This window comes from Rattus norvegicus, chromosome 14 (genome assembly GCF_021556685.1).
Source record: "Rattus norvegicus strain SHRSP/BbbUtx chromosome 14, alternate assembly SHRSP_T2T, whole genome shotgun sequence".
Classification (NCBI taxonomy): domain Eukaryota; kingdom Metazoa; phylum Chordata; class Mammalia; order Rodentia; family Muridae; genus Rattus; species Rattus norvegicus.
Genome location: NC_141547.1, coordinates 7,627,976 through 7,649,839, shown reverse-complemented (window position 1 = coordinate 7,649,839; position 21,864 = coordinate 7,627,976). Strand labels below are relative to the sequence as shown.

The 21,864-nt window shown below is 46.7% G+C and overlaps 1 protein-coding gene across 15 annotated transcripts in view; it reads right to left on the bottom strand.

Annotated features, from left to right (window-relative positions):
- Positions 1-21,864, bottom strand: part of Wdfy3 (WD repeat and FYVE domain containing 3) — a 230,675-nt gene that overhangs the window by 119,807 nt on the left and 89,004 nt on the right. For all 15 annotated transcript variants that reach the window (XM_087582838.1, XM_087582844.1, XM_087582840.1 and 12 more), the window contains 4 exon segments: positions 17,617-17,740; positions 10,168-10,277; positions 6,422-6,583; positions 124-316 (listed from right to left, as the gene is read on the bottom strand). In XM_087582838.1, coding sequence (XP_087438964.1) covers positions 124-316; positions 6,422-6,583; positions 10,168-10,277; positions 17,617-17,740 — 589 coding nt within the window.

Below are 21,864 nucleotides of genomic sequence, written 5' to 3'. Positions count from 1 at the left end.
CCATTTCCCTGCCTCAGCCAAACCAGACCTGTCAAATTTTATGCATAATTAATTAACCGAAAGGCCAACCTTTGGGCAACCTAGAGGTGACAAGAGAAAGAAGGAAGACAATGTGGTCCTCACCATGTATGTACTTTACCACGTTCACGCTCAGCCCATGGCGCGAGATGGTCATGAGGACCTCCCCCGCGCTCTTCCTCCACGGCAGGTTATAGGGGGGGCACCAAGAGGTTATTGCACTGAATAAAAGCTGCAGGTCGTCCTTCTGGGCCAGCTCCTCCGCCGGAGAAACGAAACTGCAGAGTTTTACTAAGATCTAAACGGAAAGGAAAGCAGAGAATGCAGGCCAGAACTGTGACGGCGGGCAGGATAGGAACCGTGAGACCAAATACCACTCAGCTTTAGAGAGGGTGCTGGGCACTCAGGACACCAGGACCACTGCTCTTAGGGATGTTACAAGGACATCTAGGGTTTAGGTATGTGTTAAAGAGAACTCCCTTAAAAAATACTCACTCTAGTCTTCCTTCTGTTTTTGATTCTGCTCGAATCAGGATAAATAGCAGTACTGCACTGCCATTTCGTGGTTAGTACTTCAGCTCCCGCTCCCCCCCCCCCCCCCAGCTTTTTGAGACAGGGTTCTCCATACAGCTCTGGCTATCCTGAAACTCAGTATGTAAGCCAGGTTGGCCTGGAACTCACGGAGATCCTACTGCCTCTGCAGTGTTGGAATGAAAGCTATGCACCACCACAACTGGAAGTTTTAACTTTCTGATTTAATTTAGTTCTTTATTTGCACTGACAATATAGTTTTCTATACAGTTTTCTACTGTAAAAGGCACTGACAAAATAGCTGAGGTGAAGTGACTGTTAAATTGTTTCCATTTTATATACAAGGAGGAGATGTTCAAATAGTGTAAATCATGATTTGAAAGTATCTTTAGCTACATCCAATTGGCAGAAACTTTCTGAAATCTTGCTTATAACAGAAGACTCTAGACCAGCAGTTCTCAACCTGTGGGTCAGGACCTCTTAGGGGGTCACCAAAGACCATTGGAAAACACAGATATCCATATTATAATTTGTAACACTAGCAAAATTACAGTAATGAAATATCAACAACAACAAAAGGTTAGGGTCACTACAACATTGGAGCTGCAATAAAGGGTTGCAGCGTTAGGAAGGTTGAGAACCACCACTCTAGACAATCAGCTCCAGAAATGACCGAACTGTGACCTCTGAGCCCACTCTAGACTATCAGCTCCAGAAATGAAGCCCTAACTGTGACCTCTGAGCCCATTCTAGCCCCATGCTTTGCTGCACCAGGGTCTCCTCTACAAGAGAAGTCCAATTAGATTTTGCCCTCAATGGTCCCTTTCTTGTGACCTTTCAAGGTCAGGAATAGTTAACTTCTTTTTCTCTGTGCTAAACTCCCTCATCTAAATATTTTTTTGAGTTATAAAATACTACAAAATCATTCCATCAGCTTAAAAAACGTTCTACATGAAATGTGGGCCATCTTGGGTCAGTAAGAACGTCCCTAAATCAACTAAAGAAAGGAAGTATGTTGAATACCATGCCCGCAAAGCTACGTTCTCCTAGTTCTACTCAAAGCCAAAATGTTCTTAAATGACACAGGATTCCTAGCTCAGACCTGCCACCCCACAGGAAGAGAGAAGGCCTGAGGAGTGAACGGGTGGAAGGCTCTCATGGTTTGCAGACACAGGCACCTTCTCTACAAAGATCGGGAGGAACGTCTGTGTGCAGAGCACCCACTGATGTGTGCATGCATCCTTTGCCCAAGCAAACACAGTATGGAGAGGCTGCACACGGAGGATGTGTCAGCTCTGTTTGTTTCTGCTTGTGGCGCTGCCTTATGCGATTAGAAAGACAGATGCCACCTCTCTAATTCACAACAGAAAACAAACCGAAATAGTACAAAGTAGGAAATAAAATCCACACTAAATCCCTGCTCTCAAAGTCAACTAGATTTAATGATTCCTTCACTGCTGAGCTCTAAGGTAACTGGCTACCAACTTTACCGACAAAATGACTTTTGCAAATCATTTAGCCCAATCCTTAGCAGAGGGCAGGAAGTACAGTCTAATGCTCCTGCCTCTCCTCCCCGACAGTGCTTCTAGAGTAGGGAAGCTTTACAAAGGGCAACCGAGTGTGGTGGAGGAAGGACTGTTCACATTGACCCGAATGCCTGCACAAATCAGCAACTGTCTGGCTTATAACACAAACACGGAGAATGCATCTAGCTTGAAACATTTAATTAGCTGTCTCTATTAGTTTCTTGAGCAAACTGATAAGATAGGGCGTGTGGTCTGAGATAAGTCAGGAATCAAAGGGACTGGAGCAGTGAGGGAGCACTGGGCAGGGAGGGGCCAGGGTCCTCACCATGAGTGGGAGGGGGCAGGGTCTTTGCCATGGGTGGGAGGGGCAGGGCCCTCACAGTGGGTGGGAGGGGGCGGGGTCTTTGCCATGGGTGGGAGGGGCCAGGGTCCTCACCATGGGTGGGAGGGGCAGGGTCCTCTCCATGGGTGGCTGCTGTGGGTCATACACATGACATCAAATCTCACACTGTAAAGGGGAGTTTGGTTGAAGCCGTCCTGTCCTTTGCACTCAACAACTGCAGCACATTTACAGGAGCCCAGTGCTGACTTAAAGTCACCACCACTGCTTTCCAACACCGGGCATAAATTAAGTGCTTAAAGAAAATGTGAATTTTGCTAGAATTAAGGAAATCAGCTTCCACTGCGGCTTAGGGTCTTAGCTAATTTTTTTTTTTTTTTTTTTTTTTAAAGAAAGGCTTCATTGAGATGGGGCCAACATTAATCCACTACACTGATCAGCAAGATCTCCCGATGTCTTTAAACCCAACATCTATCTACCAACTGCCAATACAACCATTTTGGAGAAGAGTAAAGGCTCTGAAGTTAAACAGCTTCCCAAGTTACACTGCACGAAGCGTTCAACGTTAGTTCAAGCACATGCACGGAACCAGGAGTTGGAAGATTGGTTTGTGTGTTTTGAGCTGGGTTCCATCTAGCACACTGGTACCGAGTCTGATCCTGAAGATCTGACCCCGTCCCCTCCTGCCTTCTGCCATGGGGATGGGGGAGGTTGAGCCCAGGAATTCCTGCCTGCTAGGCAAGCGCTCTACCAGCTGAGCCACGCCTCCAGGCCTCCCAAATGTTTACTGAGCTGGTGTTCAGTTTGGTGATCCCAGCCCCTTTGTCTTTGCTGCAGTGGCACCTTTTCAAGGCGACCACTCTCCCACATGGCCCCACATGGGCCACCACCATCTTCAGCCATGCAGCCTCCGGTTTCCTCTCCTCTAGCACAGAGCCACAGGCCTCTCCAGTCAGCCTGTGCTTCAGTGGCAACAGCAGCGAGCTGCCCTAAAGTCTAGCCTGTGGTAAGCAGAGCACCGTAGCTGAAAAGTCAAAAGCCTCAGGTGCACCTTCTTTCACCCTGTAAGTGGAAGGGCCATACCCTCTGTCTGGCACCATTTGTCACCAAGTTGATTATCTTTAGCACAGGACGTGACGGTCTGCAGCCTTAATTATGTGCACTGCTGTGCAATGGGACTGTCGAATTTTCAGTGGTTTCGGTTTTGAATGAATTCATCATTTTAGTATTTGTCTTTTTGAAATAAAGGTGGCTTTTTAAAAATTATATTAGGCCCATGGACACACTATATTCTCAATGTTTGTTTAAAAAATTTTTTCCCCACAAAAGAACACTATACAGGGTACCTGTATTACCCGGGCACTTTAGAAAGATCTTTTAGACCTCTGTTCACCCACTGTCCTATAAAAGAACAGTGGTGGTTATAGGAAGGGGCTTTCCAAAGGGCAGAGGGTGGCAAGAGCCAGTGGGAGATGGCGGGAGCCAGTATAATTGAGAATGTTTCTTTTTTTCTCTTGTTTTTAATTTTATTTTTCTTGGATATTTTATGTATTTACATTTCAAATGTTATCCCCTTCCCCCCTCTCCCATTCTTCCTCCTTGCTCCCAGGATTCTATGAGGAGACTTCCATTCCCACCCACCCACTCCAACCTCAACACCCTGGCATTCCCTACAGTGAGGCATTGAGCCTTCACAGGACCAAGGGCTTTTCCCCCTATTGATGCTGGACAAGGCCATTCTCTGCTACATATGTGGCGGGAGTCATGGGTCCCTCCATGTGTACTCATTGGTTGGTGGTTTAGTCCCTGGGAGCTCTGGTGGGGTCTGGTTGGTTGATATTGTTGTTCTTCCTATGGGGTTGCAAACCCCTTCAGCTCCTTCAGTTCTTTCTCTAACTCCGCCATTTGTGCTGGTTAAACTAGAGGTCATACATAGAGGAATGCAAATTGACCCATTCTTGTGCAAAGCTCAAGTCCAAGTGAATCAAGGACCTCCATATAAAACCAGATACACTGAAACTAACAGAAGAGAAAGTGGGGAAGAGCCTCGAACACTTAGGCACAGGGGAAAATTTCCTGAACAGAACACCAATGGCTTATGCTCTAAGATCAAGAATGGACAAATGGGACCTCATAAAATTGCAAAGCTTCAGTAAGTCAAAGGACACTGTCAATAGGGCAAAATGGCAACCAACAGATTGGGAAAAGGTCTTTACCAATCTGTACATCTGAAAGAGGGCTAATATCTAATATATACAAAGGATTCAAGAAGTTAGATTCCAGAGAATCAAATAATCCTATTTAAAAGATGGGGTGCAGAGCTAAACAAAGAATTCTCAGCTGAGGAATACCAAATGGCTGAGAAGCACCTAAAGAAATGTTCAGGGCTGGAGAGATGGCTCAGCGGTTAAGAGCACTGACTGCTCTTCCAGAGGTCCTGAGTTCGATTCCCAGCAACCACACAGTGGCTCACAATCATCTGTAATGAGATCTGATGCCCTCTTCTGGTGTGTCTGAAGACAGCTACAGTGTACTTGTATACAATGAATAAATAAATCTTAAAAAAAAAAAAAAGAAAGAAATGTTCAACATCCTTAGTCATCAGGGAAATACAAATCAAAACAACCCTAAGATTCCACCTCACACCAGTCAGAATGGCTAAGATCAAAAAACTCAGGTGACAGCAGATGCTGTGAGGATGTGGAGAAAGAGGAACACTGCCCCATTGTTGGTGGGATTGCAAGCTGTACAACCTCTCTGGAAATCAGTCTGGAGGTTCCTCAGAAAATTGGACATTGCACTACCTGAGGACCCAGCTATACCTCTCTTGGGCATATACCCAAAAGATGCCCCAACATATAACAAAGACACATGCTCCACTATGTTCATAGCAGCCTTATTTATAATAGCCAGAAGCTGGAAAGAACCCAAATGCTCTTCAACAGAGGAATGGGTACAGAACATGTGGTACACTTACACAATGGCTATTAAAATAATTCAGCTATTAAAATGACTGCATGAAATTTTTAGGCAAATGGATGGAACGAGAAAATATCATCCTGAGTGAGGTAACATAGTCACAAAAGAACACACATGGTATGCATCACAGATAAGTAGATATTAGCCCAAAGGCTTGGAATATCTAAGAAAAAAATCATAGATCATATGAAGCCCAAGAAGAAGGAAGACCATTATGTGGATGCTTCATTCCTTCTTGGAAGGGAGAACAAAATACTCATGGGAGGAAACACAGGGACAAAGAGTGGAGGAGGGACTGATGGAAAGGTCATCCAGAGACTGCCCCACCTGGGGATCCATCCCATCTGCAGCCACCAAACCCAGACACTATTGCTGATACCAAGAAGTGCTTGCTGACAGGAGCCTGATATGGATGGCTCCTGAGAGGCTCTGGCAGAGCCTACTGATACAGATGAGGATGCTTGCAGCTAACCATCGGACTGAGAATGTTTTCTAAGTTTAGTATTTACAAGTTCAGAGACTCATATAAAAGTAGAAATTACATGGACATTCTTGTCATTATTAGACATATTCCCCAAATATCTATATGATAAACTCATCAAAAATGATTTTCCTTAGCAATTACATTTTAGAGACATTATTGATGCTTCGAATGTAATTTTAACAGCTGGATGTGTTGTTAGTAGGAACAAATGCAGCAACACCTAACACTGTCTCCAAACGCCCCAGAAAGTACGTCCATATTCTCTCTGCGTTTACACAGAAATGCAGTTACGAGGAGAAGCCGTAGCATAATAAACAGGACAAGATTCCATGAGAAGGGGAAGAAGCAAGCGGGTGCAGGGTTCACTCGCTCCCGGACCTCGGCATGTGGGGGCTGAGATAGGGAGCTGTGGGCTTGAGGTCAGTCTGCCTACGCTGTGAGAGCCTGACACAGAACAAGACGAAAGCAGACCAGGCCGGACATGCTCTGGTTCACTTTAAAGACTGTTCCAGAAACAAGCATGCAAAGCCGCGGCGCCCTTACCTGCACAAAGGCTTTCTGGAGCAGTCCGCGGCGCTCTGCTAGAGGTAGCTCGCTCTGGGCGCCCCCACCTGCCTCAGGCACATGGGGAAGGTCAAAGAACAGATACAGACACTTAACCAGGGTGGATGGCACTGACATCGTTGTCATGCAGTCCACGGCTTTCTGCAAAACAAACCAGCAGAGGTGAGTAGATAGACAGACGGAACCACCATGACGGGGACAGCTGGGGACAGACGGGACGGTGATCTACCAGCCTCGTGCGTTTATGTGCACAGGGAGCTCAAACCCACCTCAGACTGACCAGCAGTCAGTTTGTCATTTGGACAAACGTCAATCACATGTTGAGACTGGTTTGCCAGTCGTGCCAGGAGTTACTTATTAAACATGTTACTTATTTATTAGGAAGCCGCTTGTTTCAAAGAACACGAACTTGCGGGAGTTAAGAAAACCACGGTCAGAACAAATGGTGAAACTACCCAATTCCCTGCTCATCCTCTCCGGCTCTCTCACAAATGAACAGAACTGAGCATACATCGCAGGATAAATGTGATAGCTAAAATACAGAATAAAAAAAAAGAAAAAAAAAGCCAAGCCAGGTGGCACAAGCACCTGCAGTCCTCGCTACTCAGAAGGCAGAGACAGGATGAGCCCAAGTTCAAAGTCAAGTCAACTTACTGAGAGCCTGTCTCAAAAGAAAAATTAGAACAGGGCTGGAGATAAACTTGGGGGTAAAATTCTTGCCCCGAGTCTAACCCTAGTACAAAAAAGTACATGAATAAATGAATGAATGAATGAATGAATGAATCAATCAATCAATCAATCAATAGAGTTATTAACCACTAAGCTGTATATTAGTATTTGTTGTAATACCACATTTATCTTTATTCTCATTGGGCATTCCTGGGTGGGAGGACATCTGAGAGACAGAGCCATCACCAATACAAATGACACTGGGTTACTTTCAAAGATTTACAAGGAGAAATTATAGACAAGCTTTTAGGAACTGTTTCAAGCTAACTAGTATGATGTCGCTACCAACGCCCATGGTGCGGAATGAGGTTATGGTACAGGAGGGACCATTATTATCTCCCAGTTCACTCGTTCGCTTTCCCGTCAGGCGTATTAATCGAGTGTATGTGAGACAGATGGGTACATGGAGAGTTTCAGAGCTGCATGCAAAGACTGGGGATCCCTCCCTCTCAAAGGACCATTCTCTAAGAGCACTAGGGGATCTAAGTAACTCCGACACAAACTCCCACTGACAGTGCCAGCTCATACAACCTAAAGGGAATGGTCACAATGTCTGGAATGAACCAGGTAACTATGAATAATTAAAGTAAGTAGGGGAAAATGCCGCCTGGAGACACACAGGCTGTCAGACCACATGGCTGCATATCTGAAGAACTCAAGAGTCCAAAATGGCAGACACTTGAAAACCACAATAGTGAGTCCTTGTTCTAGGAACAGAAGGTTCACAGGTCCGTGATTTATTCCTCGGAGTCAACACTGTACGGCTGATACTGGAACTGCATGGTCCTCGCATTACAAAGAGAGCAACTGAGACATCGTTTGCACGGCCTGCTGTAGGGGAGAGCTAACTGAGAGGGTTAGCTCAGCGACCAGTAAACATGGGCTCACATTCTCCTAAACTGATGGCTGGTACCCAGTGAAGCAACAAAAGAGAAGGGAAGCAAAACTCGGAAGGAAAATTCGAATCATCAGCCTAGAGTTGCACAAGCCATAAACTATCAGCGATGTATAGAAACTCATACACAAAGCCACAGGAGAGACAGCCTCATCAAACACAGTAGTGGGCGAGGGAGAGCCATTCCAGAGCAATGGCTACACTGACAGCATCCATTCCTGCAGGCCCTCTGCTCTACCCAGCTGCCACTCACTGCCTCTCAACGCCCCAGGACACCTAACAGTTATCTAACAGAGAGTTAAAGTCTTTGTCTTTCTCCAACTTTCCTAAATCCAATTCCTTCACCTAACCCTCAACCTCAATACGTTTAGTTCCAGCATCTCTGTTGTTAAGGGGCTACATTCCCACGTACATGTAGCCCATCACTGTATGTCAAGATACTCTACTGTCTCTCTCTCTCCTACACGTAGAGTCAGAACCACCACCATCTTGGTTTCACAGTGGGGCCAGCAGGAAACGCGCTCAAACAAAAGCAGCAGCCTAAGGCACACTGAACTTGCTTTTTAATGCATCATCTTCCGTCAGTCATCACTAGCTCCCTCTCCCACTGGGCAGAGCAGTACGGTTTCCGCTTACACTTGGCATCCACACCGCCATCTCCCGGTTGTTATCCTGTAATGACTAAGGCGCCAATAGACTTTTTCCTGTTTTTGAGACTTCGTTCCCTTACATAGCCCAGGCTGGCCTCTAACTCACTGTCTAGCCCAGGCTGGCCTCTAACTCACTGTCTAGCCCAGGCTGGCCTCACACTTTCCCATCATCCTGCCTCGGTGTCTCTTTCATAGGTGTGTGCCACCGTGCCAGCCTCTGTTCTTAGTCTATGCATTCAGGGACATAGCTCATGTACATTTAGTGAGTTTCTACAGTGCTACTGTTTCTGTGCTACAGTGCACTTGGGACGAGAAGACGGCCTAGGCACTGATAGACAGTATTAACCTTCAGAAACACTTCAGTTAAAACTTAACCCAGAAACACTCCAATGAAGCCATAATACAAGGGCATGGATGGCAACTGTTTCACTTAAACATTAACATTCAAACAGCACACAGGGATATGACACTTTCAACCACATCTTGGTGCTGTGGTGTAGAGACGTCTACAGGTATCACCAACAGCAGATGGGAATGAGAACTTTCCTAGTTCCTCAGGGGCAGTGGCCAGCCACCTCCGCTGGCCTGGGACTCAGGGGATGTCTGGGATGCGGGGCTTTCTAGGCTGAAAGGTTAATAGTTCAAGTCCTGGAGTCAGGACAAGTTGATGCGGCAGGTTCTCTACTGGAACACGTGGCTACGGACAAAACAGCCCGCTACAGAGAACGTGTGCTGTCCCTCAGAAGAGGCCCACACGCTGTGCTTAGGCTGGAGAGGGCTTTAAGACTGTAGCTGCTAAAGGTTCTCACTGCCTTTATCATAAGGGCCAGCGCTAAGGACTCTGGGCTTCCTAAGTCCACTGGGTTAGGACACAGGCGCCAACATTAGTGTTCCTTTGCATCCAAGAATGTCAAAGGACAGAAGGCAAGATGTGCAAATGGCTCCTGAATGCACTCAATACAGACGAGTCAGAGGCTTTAAGCCGAGCCGGGAGAGGTGAGAGAAGTCTCCTGAATAAATCAGGTGAAAAACATACACCATCCCAAAACTCAAAGTGATAGGTACTACTCCTTACTTTCTGTAAAAATCAGAAATGCTCATCAATATTCTGTGTCATTTATTCATTAGCTTATGAGATCACATGAGTACATTTTTCAGGTCAGAAGTTTCCTAGCGTGACTCAGGCCTGCTGGGCGTGCTGGCCACTTCCCGCTGGCCACCTGTGGAATGACCACCTCGCTGCTACGTGCTCTGCTCCACTACGGTACGTTTATATGTCTCACAACATGACAAAGACGGGAACCCTACCCGGGCCATCAATGCCTCATGGGATGGAAACATTAAGACGCAGCGGCTGACAAGCTGTCGTGAGAAGTGCAGGATCCACGGACTACAAAGAACTGAATCGGAAACCACAGGAGGGCTCGGCCGCACACAACCCCAGCACTCACCTGACCAGAGGATGCCAGCAGGTTAATTGTTGTTAGGAGCATCCAGCCTCTACTGGCTTCTTCGCTCTGATTGATCTCCAGGAACTGGACTATGGCCCGGCTTGCAGCCTCTATGAAACCAAAGCAAAGCCAGTAAATAGAGAAACTCCTTAAAAACTTAAAACACCCGCAAAACATACCAGGGAAAGGGTTGCGAGCACACAGCATTATTTTTTCTCTATGAAAAAATTAAATGCAATCTTATAATGGTTATGTCTGTGTACATATATACTTTATGTCACCGTGGTGGGGATCTAAAAAGGTACTTTAGGGAAAGCCCCTGGTAAACCAATCAACAGCACTGAAGGAGGGAGGACGTGAGTCCTGAGGTATAGCAGCCTCGGAAGCAAGCATGGTGGCTAAGGACTGGGGAGGTGAGGGCAGCGAGAAAATGGAAGCGAGACGATCAAACAAGAGAGGGGCAGAGGATCCAGCTCGACGCCACAGAGCACGGCAAGTAACCCGCTCACCATCCAGAGCAGCACGGGCTCCAAACCACGCCCCTGTTAGGAGCACTGGCGTGATCAGTAAATGTGAAATTATGAAGGAGCTGAGGGCTGAACTTGATCTGGGTAAGGCGAAACAAGGGAAGGCATATTACTTTAAGACTGTTAACCTGAAAGCCCTGTGTGTGGCACACCATGGGACCAGGACAACGGTAGGCACAGGATAAGAGTGAGATGCTGCCAGGCTGCGTGGCCACAGGGGACTCTGTAGACCTAGACTACACGAGAGGCTAGCCTGGGGCAATAGTGGGGCGTAAGAGCTTCACTCACAGAAAGCTAGAGTTACAAGAACACCTGAAAGTCCACTTAGTCAGTTACGACTTTAGACTTGGGGGACTGGCAAGACGGCTCAGCGGGTAAGGGAGCCGTTCCTAAGCATGGTGATGAGATTCGAGCGGGGCTCACCAGAGGAAGGAAAGAAATGGCTCCCACAGGCCATCTCCTACTGCCTACCAGTGTACTCTGGACACATATACAATGTATTATAATAACTCATTAAGAGAGAGATGAAAATGGACAAATCTCTAGACAGCCTCTTAATTTTACCAGCAGTTTGCCAATTTTAAGATCTGGCATGAGTAAAACTTGTCAGATGGCAGTGGCTCTGAGGGGCTGGGGGAAGACAGCAGAACGCACTTCACACCAAGGAAGCTGACTGGAACGGAAAGCCTCGGAGATGTCTTGTTTCTCCTCACTGTAACAGAGTCACACGTGTTTGCTTAGGTAACAGCTCAAATCTCATACACGATGCTGAGCCGGGCACGTTCACCTTAATGTGCATGCACCTGAAGAGCTTTTAACAGGGAACATCAAACCATTTGTTCTCGCTGAGCCTGAGCTCACTTTCAGGACCCCTGTCCTGCTTAGTCAGTTTTCACAGAACTGGATGAGTGATTTCTATTAATAAGCTAAGCCCCTTCTGGTAAAAATTTAAAAAGTGGACAAGGTAAGTAATTTGCCAGCCTTAAACTCATCTTTAAATCCAAGCTGTCTAGTCTGTAAGAAATAAAGAAAAATATGAGACAGACAGGCAGACAGGCAGACAGTACTAGAGAGTTCAGTGGTCAGGCTGGCTGTGCAGGTACGAGGTCCTGAGCGTGGCCTCCAGAGTCCATGCTAACAGAGAGAAAGCAAGAACAGGGAGTGTGTGACGGTGCACACCGTCTGGCTGCAGTTATCTGCAGATGTTCTGGATCAGACTGGGGCCTTCAACATTTACAGGAAGGGGAGGGACTCAGGAGGGCCCTTACCTCCTGATGGTGGCTGGGATAGAGGGTCACTCTCCTCACTAGCAAGCACACTGGAGAGCTGCCCGCTCACCAGAAAACTGCCTCCCCCTGTGCCCAAGCGAGCAAGCCCGGCTAAGCTCAGTGGGTTAGGGAAGAAACAGACAGGACAGCAGGAGAGGGCTTGTTGGAAAGGAGGGTTTTGGTGAAAGAGGAAAGGGAAGAGAGACACGAATGGGAAGAGATTAAAGCTCATTGCGTACAAGTGAAAGAGTGTCAAGAATTAAAAGGAATAAAAGCTGGGTTTGTGAGGAGGTGGAGACAGCAGGCTCCTGGGCTCCCTGGCCAGCCCAGCCTATGGCGAGTTCCAGGCTAGTGAGCACTGCCCAGACAACAGGCCCTAGGCTGGCCTCTGGTCTCAACGTGTGTGTACATGTGTGTGCACACAGACGTGCATGCACACTCGCACACTCATATATGAACTAACAAACAAAACCAGAGCAGCCAAGTGGAACCCAGTACCTGAGAAGTTACATTAACCTATGCTGGCTCTCCAGCCCTTCTCAAGAGCCTTGGTAACCTGGGGTCCTGGTCATTGACTGAACACAGTACTGCCACTTAGAGTGTGCTCAGCGAGTACCTGCTGACAGGCAGCCTGACCAGAGCACAGGAAAGATGGCCTAGCGTCACCCGGATCCAACTCACTGTGGGCAGCTGGAATTCCTCAATCTTAAGGAAGGGGAGAAAAGAACTTGTATCTCACAAATTTGAGACAATCTCATTCACAGAAAAGGCAGAAGACCATCATTCAGCAGTCTACTTCTGAAACTGTAGCTTGGGAAATGGCTGTAAAATTGAACTGAAACTATTTCTTGAGAGGCTACAAAGAAGCCACTGACATGGGTCAGAAACCATAATCCCCTTCCCCTCAGAGTAAGTAAACAGATACAAGGTAGACAAGTCCCCAGGTGGCTCTAACTCCTGACCAAGGCAGACCAAATGCACTCACTCTTTACAACTGGGCAACTGTTATTTTAAACTGTGCGCCTCCAGTTTCATCAGGCAACATCTTTAGAATCTGACTTGTACTTCCGACCATGTCGGGTCTCCTGGCATGCTGGCACACTAACAACAGCACTGGTCAGTGTCCCCAGTGTTGCTCACAAAGGAGAAAAAGGGTTTTAAAGAACTAGATCAACTTTACAAGCCACAACACTGACCTTTTCCTGGCGTAGAGGGCCAAAGGTCATAGACACGTGAGGGTTTTGAATACATTTGGAATGAATACTATTAACTTTAAAAGAAAATGATAAAACATGTTTTTCACTGCCATTCAAAAGACTATCAGTTATTAAACACATGGTGTTAAAACCAAAACATCCAAAATGTACTTTGGATTTTAAACCATTAATACTTTTGGCTTATTACATTTATCTGTAAATAATAAGCATTTATACTTGAAAGTAGTCACCACCACCACCACCACCACCACCACCACCACCACCACCACCATCATCATCATGGGGTATGTGTGCACTTGGTCATGCGCACAGGTATGCAAGGCCTTACACAGCATGAACATAGAAGTTAGAAGCAACTTTGGGAGCTGGCTCTCTCTACCACCTTACATGGTCAGACTCTAACCAACCGGGCCATCTTGTTGGCTCTATTTGTCTTGTCCTGAGACAGACTCTTTCTCATGCAGCCTCGACTAGCCCTGCTCGCCTTAGCCCTCTGCTTCAACCCCCACGGCCATGCCTGGCAAGAACTTTTTAATGCATTTTCTCTGACAGTGAACATTAAGAGACTCTTCATAATTTAAAAGAGCTGGGGGGAAGGGGGCAGGCATTATCTGGTAACAATATTCATGCTCTGTGGGAATGCCAAATAAAGAAAATAGTGGAAATAAACCAAAAAGGACAAAGTCAGTATAATCCTTCTCTTGAACACCTTTGCTGAACAATTCTTTTGGAGCAGGTAGGAAAGACCGGAGTCACACCGGTACAGTGGTGCAACTGGTGCTGGGCTTTGAATCACAGACCTGGGTCTTTGTGGCTGGATAAATGGAGAAATCCCAAACTCCCCTGGTAAAACGAGCTATCGGCTGGGGAGAGAGCCCGGTGATTGATTACACACACTGCTCTTACGGGACTGGAGCTCAATTCCCAGCACCCACAGGGGAGAGCTCATAACTACCTGGGACTCCAGTTCCTGGGGTTTAGACGCCTTTTTGTCATCTCCGAAGGGATCTTCAAGCGCACGCACAAACAGGCCACATGCACAAACAGGTAACTAAAGATAATAACCTTAAGCAGTGACAAGAAACTGATTATGTCCTCACATAACAAATAAATGTGTGCGGAAACAGCCTGCTCTTTAATTAACCTGCCAGTTTCGATCTATTGTCATTTACAGTCGAAGCGGTCCTCCACTCTTTACTTAAGTGAGGAAGCAGGCTGTGGAAGCATAAACGTCACTTACAGCATCTCTAAGACCATTTATCCAGGCTACAGAAAAAAAAAGCCCTGACTTCTAGCCACAAACATTGTGTTTTTTAACTTTAGTAACATTTAATAAATCTCAGTTGGACGATGACGTAAGGGTGATAGCGTCGGTGAAGACACACATTAACTCTGAGTTTCGACAAGTGGTGAAGTCTCACGTTTTCCACTGCACACCAAGAGAAACGGAAGGAAAAAGACTAACGCAGACAGCAGAGCTTGGCTTGGGCTAACAAGGCCAAGAACGCACCCACCCTCAAGACAGACGTAAGTTCCAGCAACACGCACACAAACTACAGGGAGCTCTAGAGGACAAATTTAGAGCGACTGGCGAAGTCCACTCCCTCCCTCCCTTTGTGAATTACCCTGAAGGGACAAGCTACTCGTTCCAATTATGCTTCAGGATGTCTGTGTGAGTAGAATTTGTAGTGTTACAGCATTCATTTTATTAATGGAGAAACAAAGACCTAAATAGCCTTGCCTCTCTCACAAAACAAACAAAAAGCAAACAAAAACAAAAAACAAACAAACAAAAAAACCCCAAAAACCCAATTTAAAAAAAAAAAAAAGAAAAGAAAGAAAAAAAAAAAAAACTGACCTGTAAAGTTACAGATTTCCACAGCCTCTGTACTTGCTTCTCTTTATCTGCCACATATGCACGCCTTGGGGACGAGATTACCGGGCGGTCAGTGTTGTGGCTCTGAACTCCGTGGAGGACAGCACAGCACACTGTTTTTCAGGTTGGGAAGGAAGGCTGGGACATCTAACTGGGGGTCTGTGACAAGTCTTTAACCCTGTCACCAGAGGGCTGGGCCATCATCACCAGCCTCTCTCTCTACCCCCAGCATGGTGCCACTGGGGGTGGCACTACCGGGTTTAACCAGGGCTTCTGCATGTAGTAGTGTCACCCACGATACACTGAAGATGTAAGAGTACGCAGAAAACTCTTAGGAAGCCTGAGTAAGATTTAAAATGTTAAAGCTAATATTATATAAAATATGGTAACTAGGGGTTGGGGATTTAGCTCAGTGGTAGAGCGCTTGCCTAGCAAGCACAAGGCCCTGGGTTCGGTCCCCAGCTCCGAAAAAAAAGAAAAAAAAATATGGTAACTATACACCTTCAAATCCCTTAATAATAAGACACCAGCAATGGAGAAAGTAAATGAGGGGCATCCTGAGATCCTTGCATTAGTGTACTGCATTCTTGTATTACTCTTGCTATGTCGGGGGGGGGGGTGTCTATAAATACTTCACAATTAAAACTTATAATACCTGCATAACTGCTACTGTAATTAAGAGCGGAACGCTCTATTTAAGACATCTGCCATCTCACCCTGAAGACTGTCTTATGCGTGTAAGATCTTGAAGGGAGTAAAGGACACAAATCTGTAGTTAGCAGCGTGTCTTCCCACAGACAGCTCAGCATGAAAGGATCAACAACGGTGACAGAGAAGCCAGTGAAACAAGCTTGGGACCCTTACCTAACCTCAGGTGTCACCTGTACAGAAAACACGATGACCGGAGCTAACATCACAGCAAAATTCCCCTTCCTGCCACCTGTCTAAAGCCACACAAATCTTACATCACAAATCTTCATTCTGACAAAATCAACTAGAACAAGAGTGTGTGCTAAGAGAGGATTCAGTCCCACCTTGGGTGCGGGAGGGAGTGGGGTCAGACACTTTAACCGTCCCTCTCATTAGATGCTTTTCAGGTACAAACGTAGTCAGAGCCTCCTTAGTTTCAAATCTGTTCATTGAATCACATATTGTCTTGCCCCACATGAATGGATTTAAACCTCAATTAAAGACATTCTAATTACTCCACAGGCTACCTGACGGGCTTGGGTTAAGATGAACATCTCAGGTCATGCACTTCACTATTTGCTGAAGTGCCCCTGCTCTGTTCTGAACTCCCATTGTGACCTGACGCACAGTTTGGGCGTCTGGGAAGAAAGCAGGGTGAGTCCCTCACAACGGGATGAGTACACACAGTACAAAAGTCCTGATAACTGGCTGGCTTTCTGTCTCCCAGTTGAGTTCAGGGAGAGATGGGAGCTATCTGTAAAGCAGAAGAAACACCAGTATACAAGGACAAAGCAGAAACTTAACACAGAGAGTGCACAACCTTCCTCCTCCCCTCCTGTTGGCTTTCAAACTCCCAAGTCAGATAATGTCTTCTAGGCACAGTCTGAATAATTCTCTCGGAAATCCTTCTTTCATGAAGAGAAAAATCACCAACAAAATGACTCAAGACAGCAACCTCACTCCAACCTCACAGAACCGGGTTGTAGCCACAACCAGAACTTTTTGTTGAAAGGATTGATCCAATCCTTGCTACAAGATTGTCCCGATGACTGCCTCCGCGGGCTCCTGCAGAGTGACCTCGTTGGCCTAACCCAACCTGGGGTTCCTATTGCTGGGACGAAACACATGACCACAGGCAACTTGTAGAGGAAAAGTTCATCTCATCTCACACTTCTAGGCAAGAGCCCATCACTCAGGAGAGTCAGAGGAACTCAGGGCAGGGGACAGAAACAAAGGCCATGGAGGAACGTTCTTTATTGGCTTGCTCAGCCTGCTTTCCCAAACCATCCAAGGTCATGGGTCCAGGGGTGGCACTGCCTTTTAGAGAGCTGCCTGCCCTCTGCCTAGTGAGCTGAGCCCTCCCATAGCAATCACTAATCAAGAAAATGCCCCACAGGTCATCTAGTGAGGGCGCTGTTCTCAACTGAGGCTCCCTCAGCGCAAGTGATTGTAACTTTTGTCATGCTGAAAACAAACACAACAGCCCTTAAGATGTTTATGGTGTAACAGGGAACACACACACACACACACACACACACACACACACACACACACGTGCACTTGCGTGCGCACACATCCCACTCAAGAAGCTGAGAAACAGAAGAGTAGTTTGGAAGAAAACTGTTTTGATTACAGCAGTCAAGAGCATTCCAGGGTGGCAGTGAGAGAAACTGAGGTAAGGACTGTCCTTGGGGGAGGAGCTTGTCCAGAAAGGAGTGTGTGCACAGGCTGCAAAATCTTATTTTGATGAAAATACAGAAAGGAAGCAAGAATGAAGAGAAGCCGCTGGGTGGGCAGACTGCAGACTGACTGGACACCCTCTCACTGAATTTCAACAGCACTTGTAGACTCAGGTCTGCGTCTGTAAGTACCTGTGGATTTGTTTGACGCTCTCCTCCGAATCTCCGTCACCATTAGTCGGGAGACTTGCGTGGTGAACTGCAGAAGGTCAGAAAACTTTTCTGTCATTGTACTTGGCGGGGCATTTCCAAAAACCTGTAGGTGAAAGAACGCATTTAATGAGTTGCCGCCCCTTTTTGGTTTTTTGGTTTTTTTCTTAAATCATCAAGTTCAAAATGTAGTGTAACTTGAAGATTGAGGCACACGAGTGCAGCTACGTTTACTCTGGGCCTGCTCACACCCAAAGATCATGGCTTTTGAAAGAACACATCTGGCCACGTCTTTATACATGTACTGAGTATATGACTAAGTCAAATGGGAACGTCTCAACCTCAGAAAACACAACCATTCTCTGAGGAAACCTCACCCAGACCTTAGAGAGATGTCACAGAAGGGGGAAGATGCAGGGGTGACAGACAGTGAGCAGGGCTCACCCTTCATTTGATATTTCAGAAGTTTCTCATCTCTAATATAAGGCTGTCGGGAAAATGACTAAGGAATGGATAGGAAGCTCGTAAATAAACTTGCTTTTGTGGAAATTAGACAAATGAACGTTGGAATAAATAATTCTAACAGATAAGCTGGTGTGGGCTCAGCAAAGAGGGACAGAGTGAAAACTGGGCAGCCTGTCATGAGAAAAGTAGTGTTTTGGTCTGGAGAGAAGGCTCAGCAGTTAAGAGCACTGACTGCTCTTCCAGAGGTCCTGAGTTCAATCCCAGCAACCACATGGTGGCTCACAGCCATGTTCCCATTTATGATATGGATTTACTATTCCAATGTCACTATAAAGAGATCAAATGCAGTTCACACAGTTCCCCAAGCCAACACCACACTATGCTTTTGCAGGAGCGCCCCCTACGTGGAAGGCTGTTCCTACAAGCAAATGCTACCTGGAGACTGTTATGGGGATGCTGGGGCTGAAAGGAAGAACGGCCGTACACAACTCTACCCTAGCTCAGGACGCTGGGATGGAGCCCGCAGGCCAGAGCCAGCCTGTGCCGCATAGTAAGACGCTGTCTCAACACCAAAAGCAAAGCAGTGGATGAAGAGCCAGAACCACAGAGGGGCCCATGCTGTGCTCACAAGGGTTGGCTCAATTAGTCAAAGAGAAAAGCCTAGCAATTATACTCCTACTCATCACCAAGACAGCCCCGTCATACGTGTATACTGTACGCATGTGGACGTCTCAGCATCTGTCATACATGTATACTGTACGCATGTGGATGTCTCAGCATCTGTCAAACATGTATGCTACATGCATGTGGACGTGTCAGCATTTGTCAAACATATATGCATGTGGACGTCTCGGCATCTGTCAAACATGTATGCTACATGCATGTGGACGTGTCAGCATGTTGTACATGTATGCCTGTGGACTTCTCAGCACCTATCATACACGAATGCTATATGTATGGGGGCTTTTCCATATAATAATAAAAGACTTTATTCCACAGAGCCTAGTAACATATGCAGAAAACCTCACAACACCATTTTAATGGAAGAGGTTTCCTACATCCTGATACTGCTTCAAATTAAGTTAAAGACAACAGAAACCGTGTGCAGAGGCTGCTCTGATCAAGGGGTAACCTGTTCCAGCAACTGCACAGGAGGAATTTTTACAGGGTCAAAGAACAAATCTATTTTTACAGAATTCCTCAGTTCTTTCCTGCTGTAGGCTGCCTGCCTGCCTGCCTGCCTGCCTGCCTGCCTGCCTGCCTGTGTCCTTAACCACAGACCCATCTCTCCAGTCCCTCACTGACCCATCCCTCCAGCCCTTCACTGACCCATCCCTCCAGCCCTTCACTGACCCATCCCTCCAGCCCCTCACTGACACACCACCTCCCCATTCCCTCACTGACCCATCCCTCCAGCCCCTCACAGACCAATCCCTCCAGCCCCTCACAGACCCATCCCTCCAGCCCCTCACAGACCCATCTCTCCAGATCCTCACTGACACATCTCTCCAGTCCCTTGCTACAAGTCTCTGAAAAGAAAACTAGTTAAATCTATTACCTGTTAAATAAGACATAGATACTTGTGTCTGAGTTCGCAGCTTCAAGCATGCCGGACAAGTATCTCTACCAGCTGGGCTACACTGCAAGTCGGACCAATAAACCTCAACAGACTACGAAATGATGAAAATTCAAACACCTATTAGTGACATGCACTTGAATTCTTACCGCTTATAAGAGTTGAAGAAAGTTTATAAAGTCACGTCTCCTGTAGCATAAGAATGCAGTGATTCAAGCACACTTGATTTGTTTTTACTTTATTTATCAAGAAATCTTTTCAAAAAATTCAAAAGTATTTGTGAACAGCTCCTGACCTCTCTCATGTGCCAAGCTGTGATCTAAGAGTTGTGAACTCACAGGCAAATGATGACTACCTTCTATACTGTCACAGTCCAATGACGTCACAGTTCAGTGAGGTCACAGTCTAGTGAGGTCACAGTCCAGTGAGGTCACAGTCCAGTGAGGTCACAGTCCAGTGAAGTCACAGTTCAATGAGGTCACAGTTCAGTGAGGTCACAGTCCAGTGAGGTCACAGTCCAGTGAGGTCACAGTCCAGTGAGGTCACAGTCCAGTGAGGTCACAGTCCAGTGAGGTCACAGTTCAATGAGGTCACAGTCCAGTGAGGTCACAGTCCAATGAGGTCACAGTTCAGTGAGGTCATAGTCCAGTGAGGTCACAGTCCAGTGAGGTCATAGTCCAGTGAGGTCACAGTCCAGTGAGGTCACAGTCCAATGAGGTCACAGTTCAGTGAGGTCACAGTCTAGTGAGGTCACAGTCCAGTGAGGTCACAGTCCAGTGAGGTCACAGTCCAGTGAGGTCATAGTCCAGTGAGGTCACAGTCCAGTGAGGTCACAGTCCACTGAGGTCACAGTCCAGTGAGGTCACAGTGGTAGAGAGAGGATGAAGATGACCTGGACCAAGGTAAGATGGACGAACCGAGCGGGTAAAGCCTCAGTGTGGGGAAGATGACCACATGGGGGCACCAACCAAAGCGTGTTCTATGTACCTGACTGCAGTAACTCCATCCATAAACACCTTCAACCAAACAAAGCAACACACAGAAACGTGTGCCGGGAAGGAGAGCGCGTGGAGCTGTGAGGAGACGGGTTCTTGTGCTGTCCTCCAATGCTCTCTGTCTCTGTCTCTGTCTCTGTCTCTCTGAAACTTCTGCTCAAGTGATTCCCCACCCATCAAGGGAGAGAGTCAAGGAGACTCAGCACATTTAACACAAAAAGGGTGGTTGTACAGTAGAGTTGCGCCATTTGTGACCCAGACTGTGGGTTGCAGGTATGACAGATCTGAGGAACATAAATGCCGCGTAACACAGTCAATTACAAGAATACTTAGAAATGACAAGGATTCACAGAGTTTCTAGCAGGGTTCAAATGCTGAAGACGTCACTAATTAAGTCTAATTAACCTCTACAGGGCAGGGGCGGTTACCCTTCTCCCTTCACAGCTAAGGGGTTTAAGGGTCAGCTAAGTTAACATATGCCACAGAGAGAGAGAGAGAGAGAGAGAGAGAGAGAGAGAGAGAGAGAGAGAGAGAGAGAGGGAGAGGGAGAGGGAGAGGGAGAGGGAGAGGGAGAGGGAGAGGGAGAGGGAGAGGGAGAGGGAGAGGGAGAGGGAGAGGGAGAGGGAGAGGGAGAGGGAGAGGGAGAGGGAGACGGAGAGGGAGAGGGAGAGGGAGAGGGAGCGAGAGTACTCTGAGAAGCACTTGGTACAGTTCTCTCAGTGAACGCTGAGCCCTATCCTTGTGACTCTGAATACTTTACGCTTTAACAAGATGGAACGGGACGGACTTGGCATTGAGAGCTACCCCTCTGGGTTTAATCGTAACAGTGCTGGGAACCAAACCTAGGGCCTTGCGCATGGGACAGACATGTTATTCCCTAAATCCGCCTTTCAGGGCTGGAGAGACAGCTCAGCGGGTAAGATCACCAACTGCTCTTCCAGAGGTCCTGAGTTCAATTCCCAGCAACCACATGGTGGCTCACAACCATCTGTAATGGGATCCGATGCCCTCTTCTGGTGTGTCTGAAGAGAGTGACAATGTACTCATATGTGTAAAATAGATAAATAAATCTTTTAAAAAATTAATTTTTAATATCTACCTAAATGTTGAAAAATTTCCTAGCACTTGAACTAAAACAAATATTTTTAGCATATTCAGAGAAAATAAATGAATGGCGTTATTTAACAATATGCA